General features: G+C 33.9%; 1 protein-coding gene and 1 long non-coding RNA gene across 4 annotated transcripts; one reads left to right on the forward strand and one right to left on the reverse strand.

Moving 5' to 3' along the window:
* Window positions 1-227: 227 nt before the first annotated feature.
* On the forward strand, window positions 228-2,877 carry LOC145073457 (protein GRAVITROPIC IN THE LIGHT 1-like). Of its 3 annotated transcripts, none has more exons than XM_079020007.1 (3): window positions 228-442; window positions 722-811; window positions 1,451-2,877. In XM_079020007.1, exon 3 carries the CDS (start codon window positions 1,451-1,453, stop codon window positions 2,738-2,740), a length of 1,290 nt encoding a protein of 429 aa, XP_078876133.1. In that variant the 5' UTR covers window positions 228-442; window positions 722-811; the 3' UTR covers window positions 2,741-2,877. The 3 variants fall into 3 exon arrangements, with proteins under 3 accessions (XP_078876133.1, XP_078876134.1, XP_078876132.1); XM_079020008.1 differs by having other exon boundaries at window positions 228-386; window positions 652-811; XM_079020006.1 differs by having other exon boundaries at window positions 228-386.
* A 714-nt stretch (window positions 2,878-3,591) lies between these two features.
* On the reverse strand, window positions 3,592-5,628 carry LOC145074221 (uncharacterized). Its single transcript, XR_013691753.1, has 3 exons — window positions 4,960-5,628; window positions 4,781-4,847; window positions 3,592-4,000 (listed from the first exon to the last, which is right to left on the reverse strand). It is a non-coding gene; the product is annotated as an uncharacterized LOC145074221 (long non-coding RNA).
* Between the last annotated feature and the right edge of the window lie 472 nt (window positions 5,629-6,100).

Consider the following 6,100-nt stretch of genomic DNA (forward strand, 5'->3'; position numbering starts at 1 on the left):
TTTCCACCGATTTTTTGTTCATTTGGGCCCAAACAGCCGAACCATGACAAATTACAGGGGCCCAAAACAATGTCCAGTCAGACAAAGATGGAATGTTCATTGAAATTACTGAAGCATCCCATACCACTCAACTCTCATCTGCTAACATCAAGGGTAAAATCGTAATTTTCAAATTCGCAATAAACGACTTAAAACCTAACTTTTAAGTGTTTTAAAATCAGAATGACTTTCCTATACGCCCAGACATTTTGACACAACTTGTAAATTTCTTCCATTAATGAACCTTGAAAAAACGCCATTGAAGAATCTTCTTGACGATTAAACGCTTGTGGGAGTGTGTATCGGCTTCGTAAGACCAACCGAAGAAGCTTCGTCTTGCTAATTTGGTAGGTGTTCCACGCGGATTGATAATCGTTTTCATGTCGATTCTTTTGGAATCTGTGTAAAGGAATCTCTAATGTCTATTTGTCTATTAGGATATCTTCTGTTTTATTTGTTTAATCCATAGGAAATTATCGGAAAACACCAGTTTATACCAAAAACCATTAGTTTATTGTGGTCAGTTGGTATTCCAATTTGCTATAACTAGAAGGAGACGTGAACTAGGGCTTTGAATATGTTTTCCGATTCGCTTACGATTTTCCTTTTCAGAGACATGTGTGTGCATATACGTTACATATTATACTTTTCAAGGTGTTTGATCGTTGTTTTCTGATCGAAGGTTCTTCATTACCGGAAACATGACATGGCTACCTGAGATTGACGTTGCGACGCCGTCAAATTGAGTTTCGAAATTCGTCAACCGCCTAAGGTAACTTTTCTTTTCCAGACTTACATGACGAATTCGTTGAAACGTTGTTACTCTGTATGATTTCTGATCGATTTCAACTTCTGCTGTAAGAGAATCGGTGTTGTTTCAACACACTATTTTTGATTGAAAAAGACTAATCTATCTCCATGTGATCAACATCCTGTCGTATCTATCTAAGGGTCCTTTTACGATTATCTACTTTTTGTGCTTTTCTGTTTGTTAGCACTCCATGATTTTACCTTTGTGCGTTTCCAGTTGTAGAAAGTGTTATTGAACACCTCCATAAGGGACCTACATGGAAGAACTTGAACCAGTGAGACAATTAGTTAATTTTCATTTTCTTTCTCTTTCTCTTTTCCCCTGTCTTTTCTCATCAATAGTGTTAGTGAATACTGAGTTCTTTATCAAAAAAGGCATTTACAATTACATTATTACATAACATGGTAAACAATCAACTGTTTGATGGGAACTGATGATTATTATGTTAGTTCCTTTTTGAATAGTTCATCATAGATGCCTAGCTCTCTATCATTCCAATTTAAGTTAAATTATCAACTTGTAATTTAATTTAAAAAATCATAAAACGATCTTCCATTATATTCAACCAAATCATAACTCGTTTCAAATCATTTCTTCCAGATGGATTATTCAACGAAGCGTTCCACCTCCAACAAAAGCAAACTCGTTCGTACTTTCGCAAAAGTTCTCCACATTCGATCTACAACACTCTCCGATAAATTCCAGAAAACAAAAACATCGGAAAATATCAATAGTAATGAGAAGATTAAAGAAGAAAAGCTTCGTGAAAAAGCAACAATGGCAGCCTTCATCTCCAAACTTTTCGCCACAATTTCTTCCATCAAATCCGCTTACGCTCAATTACAATACGCCCAATTCCCTTACGACGCTGAAGGAATCCAATCAGCCGATCAAATCGTCGTCGCCGATTTGAAAACTTTATCCGAATTAAAACAATCCTTTTTAAAAAAACATCTTGACGATTCTACCCCTGAAATGACCCTACTCTTTTCAGAAATCGAAGAACAAAAGAACCTCGTGAAAACATACGAGATAACGTGTAAGAAATTGGATAATCAAACGAAGCTCAAGGACTCGGAAATCATTTTTCTAAAAGAAAAATTAGAAGAAAACAGAAGAGAAAACAAATCGATTGAAAAAAGATTGAATTCAAGCGGAACTTTATCCAATTTATGGAATTTTGATTTTTTGTCATTGAAACCTACCAATTTTGTCTCGGTTTTTAAACAAACAACAAAATCGATTCGGAATTTGGTGAAGTTTATGATCATCGGAATGGAATCAGCAAACTGGAATTTGGATTCCGCTGCAACCGCGATCCATCCGGACGTCGTGTACTGGGACCCGACGCATATATGCTACGCGTTCGAGTCATTCGTGTGTAGAGAGATGTACGACGGATTCAACTTTCCGGAGTTTTCGAAACACGGGAATCACCAATGCCGACGTTTCTTCTTTGATAAGTTTACGGAATTGAAGAGTTTGAAAGCGAGGGAGTACGTGACATCGGAACCGGAATCGAAGTTGGCGGGATTCTGTCGGTGGAAGTATCTGAATCTGGTTCATCCGAAGATGGAAATGTCACTTTTTGGGAATTTGAGTCAACGGGATTTGGTCAACGCTGGAGAGTTCCCGGAAACGGATTTTTTTGATTTGTTTTTGGAGTGTGCGAAAAGGGTTTGGGTTTTACATTGTCTGGCTTTCTCGTTTGAACACGTGGCAAGTGTATTCCAGGTGGCAAAAGGGTGTAGGTTTTCTGAAGTGTTTATGGATAGTGTAAATGAAGAGGCGTTTTTGTCGGCGGGAAGTTCGCCGGAGGTGGGGTTTACGGTGGTTCCTGGGTTTAAATTGGGTAAGACCGTCATTCAGTGTGAGGTGTATACGATTTGATCACCGGATATGATTCCACGTGTCACCGGTCTGATGGTGGTTAAAAGTCTCCAATTTTGTTAATATAGTAGTAGTGGAAAAATGTGTATTTGTCAACTTTATTCGTTATAATTGAATTTTGTATATTAGTTTTGCCATTTATGTATTCACAAAATACAAACAAATATAGTTAGTTTTTTCTGTATTGTAAAAAAAAAAAAAGAAAAAAAAAATTGGTTGGGGTTATATCCGTTATAGTGACTATGTAATATACTAGGTTATCTTTGATGACACTTGTATGGTTTTACCCGGATGCCAGCTTTATTGTTTCTTTTGAAAATTATGGTCCTCATAACAGGTTTTGTTCCATGTTTCCGTACAGTTGGATTGAAACAGCATTATTGATGATGAAAGATTGAAACTTATTCCGACGGCTTAAAAGACAATGTTTAACTTTTGGGTGCTATTAATCTAACTTCATTAGAATCTACCCTTCTCCTCTGATCATACATGCTTATTCATACACAGGATTAAAATACCTATAATCCTAATCTTTTCTCATCCATCTCTGGTTTGTGTTTAAGGCTACGCGGAGTGTAGTGGGAAGTAGGGTGTAAACGAGCCGAGTCGAGCTGAATACTACCAAGCTCGAAGCTCGACTTGACTAAAATACTCGAGCTCGAAACTCGGCTCGAACTCGACTCGAGTCTTTATTTTAAGCTCGAGCTCGGGCTCGTGAAATACTCGACAGTCTTGAGCTCGGCTCAGCTCGGCTCGACTAATATTTAAAAAAAATCAAAATCACTAAATTGAGTAAAACATATTAAACATTCCACATATAGATGTCCAAACTACCAAAAAAAACCCACTATTAATCACCTAATATCAATATAACATCAACCATATATGTCATAAATGAATAATTATAAAGAAATGACATATATCTTATAAATGAACAATTATAAAGAAATGACATATATGTAAATTACACTAAACTCGACTAAGCTTGCGAGCCATACGAACTAAGTATTTTTGTACTCGAGCTCGGCTCGATAAGGTACTCGAGTAGCTCGAGCTCAAGCTCAGCTCGATTAACGTCGAGTCGATTTCGAGTATTTTTCGAGTCGGTCTCGAGTTTCTCGCGAGTTGGCTTGTCTCACTTACACCCCTAGCGGGAAGCATATGTGGGAACGAATCCCGCACTTCGGAAAATAACATCGAGGGTGCTGGAAATGGGTGTGCGGGATAGGAGTGGGAGGAGGGCTTCCCATGTTCTCTCTCCTAATTTGATTGGATGAGTTTTTTTTTTCAAACGGTAAGATTTGGAAATATATATATATATATATATATATATATATATATATATATATATATATATATATATATATATATATATACTAGGTTTAAACCCGTAGAAACCATGGTTGAGAAATAAAAACACTATTGATAATTCTAAATTGTAATAACTAATAAAAAATTTGCAAACAAATAGGATTAATTTACAAAAATAAAAATTTTGTGGGTAAGTTGGTAAGTTTATACTGAGTAGTTAAAATTAATATATACATTGCTATGAATATCCGATCTACATTCTATATGTGTAGATATAAGATAAAAATCATAAAATCATGATTTTGTAAAATGAAATATAAATCTCAATACAATATGACTGAAATGAATATTGAATTCCATTGGATTCCGTTGGAAATGAACACCAAACACGTTCATACTTGATCCCATACCAAAAAAATAAAAACATTTTAAAACAAATTATATCATCTCCTCAAATACCAAAAAAATAAAAACATTTTAAAACTTATATACCCAGTATCGACAACAATTTAGTCATAGTAAAATGATGTAAATATGTAATCTTTAAATAACCACCAAATAGGTAAACATCGTTACCTCTAAGAAAAGTATCAAGGACCTTAAAGGAAATCGTCATGAGAGGCCAAAAGACAAGACACAAAAAGAGGATTTATATTTGATTCAAATGAAAGTGTTGTGAAAAGATAAAACCTTTACAAGGATTGTCTAAGAAGAATGATATGATGATACCTTTCGCAAAGGCATAAAATCATCCAAGTTGTCATGCTTGGTGCCATTTCTTCTGCTTTATGTTAGCCTGAGATGCAAATGAACAACAATGATCAAGAAATCAAAGAACAGAGTAAAAGAAAACATGATGAAACTGTAATAGACATATCAACAAACACATAGCGGACATTAATATTTACCTTGAACATCGATTCCTCGGGTTGATTAAACATTTTTCAAGAAATGTGTCATGCGGAAAAATCCTCCTTATTTCCCACGACATCTCTCTCGATTGAGGAAAATTGTTTCAGTGTCTCAAAGTTATACAGACATCACAAGTTACTTTACCAATGAAATACTCATGATTATGACATCAACAATCCAATTGAAATGAAAACTAATTAATTAAAATATAAATATTGAAATAAAAAATAGACAAAAAAACCTCAATCGGACTAATGAATTTGGAGACTCTACTTCAACAAACCTAAATTAAAGCAAGGAATTGTAAAAGCTAAAGAAGAAGATTATTAACCTGAAATCGAGATTAACAATTTTTTTCAAAATCTGCTATTCTTGAAGATCGTCTTCAGTTTATGCGGTTATTGGATTCTCTAGGTAAAAGCTGGTGCTGAAAAAGAATGGAGGTGGTGGTGAAAACGGTGTAGTAGCAATCGTGATATAGCAGTAATGGTGTGGTGGTGACAACTGAGAAAATATATTTTCCCTTTCAAATCAAATTTGGAGAAGATTTGCTCCATGATTTCAAGTGATTTGGTTACAGAAAAGAAAGATAACACATGATTTAAATCCAATTTACCTCCACATTTAAAGGGGTTAATAAGAAGAAATTTGCGACGGTTAAGCAAAAGAACGAATTTCACGCATAAGAAAGAAGGGCAAAATCGGAACTTCACTTATAAATTTATAGGCGGGAGAAAAAGCTGAGAATGACTGAGGAGATGTCACGTGACATTAGAGGTATTCTTTTATATATATATATATATATATATATATATATATATATATATATATATATATATATATATATATACACACTAGTTTATAGCCCGTGAGGACCACGGTAACAAAAATAATTAAATTTTTATATCAAAAACTTATAATTAATTTTAATAAATTATTAATTAAAAGATTTATGTTTTTTTATTTATGTAAAATTATAATCGGTTATTCAAATAAATATATAAAATTATTTTTTAAATTATACGAGACAATTTTATTTGTAAATTAATGAAAAAAATAATGATATTGTATAATAAAATGTTAAATTGATTATAAAAATAAAACAACCACAAGTGTATTAAATTAGAATTGGTATAT

The sequence above is a fragment of the Lactuca serriola genome, chromosome 9 (assembly GCF_051521515.1).
Source record: "Lactuca serriola cultivar US96UC23 chromosome 9, Lser_US96UC23_V15, whole genome shotgun sequence".
NCBI lineage: Eukaryota > Viridiplantae > Streptophyta > Magnoliopsida > Asterales > Asteraceae > Lactuca > Lactuca serriola.

Bases quoted from the DNA above. Each gene is read 5' to 3' on its own strand.
- LOC145073457 (XM_079020007.1), top strand. From the start codon at position 1,451: ATGGATTATTCAACGAAGCGTTCCACCTCCAACAAAAGCAAACTCGTT.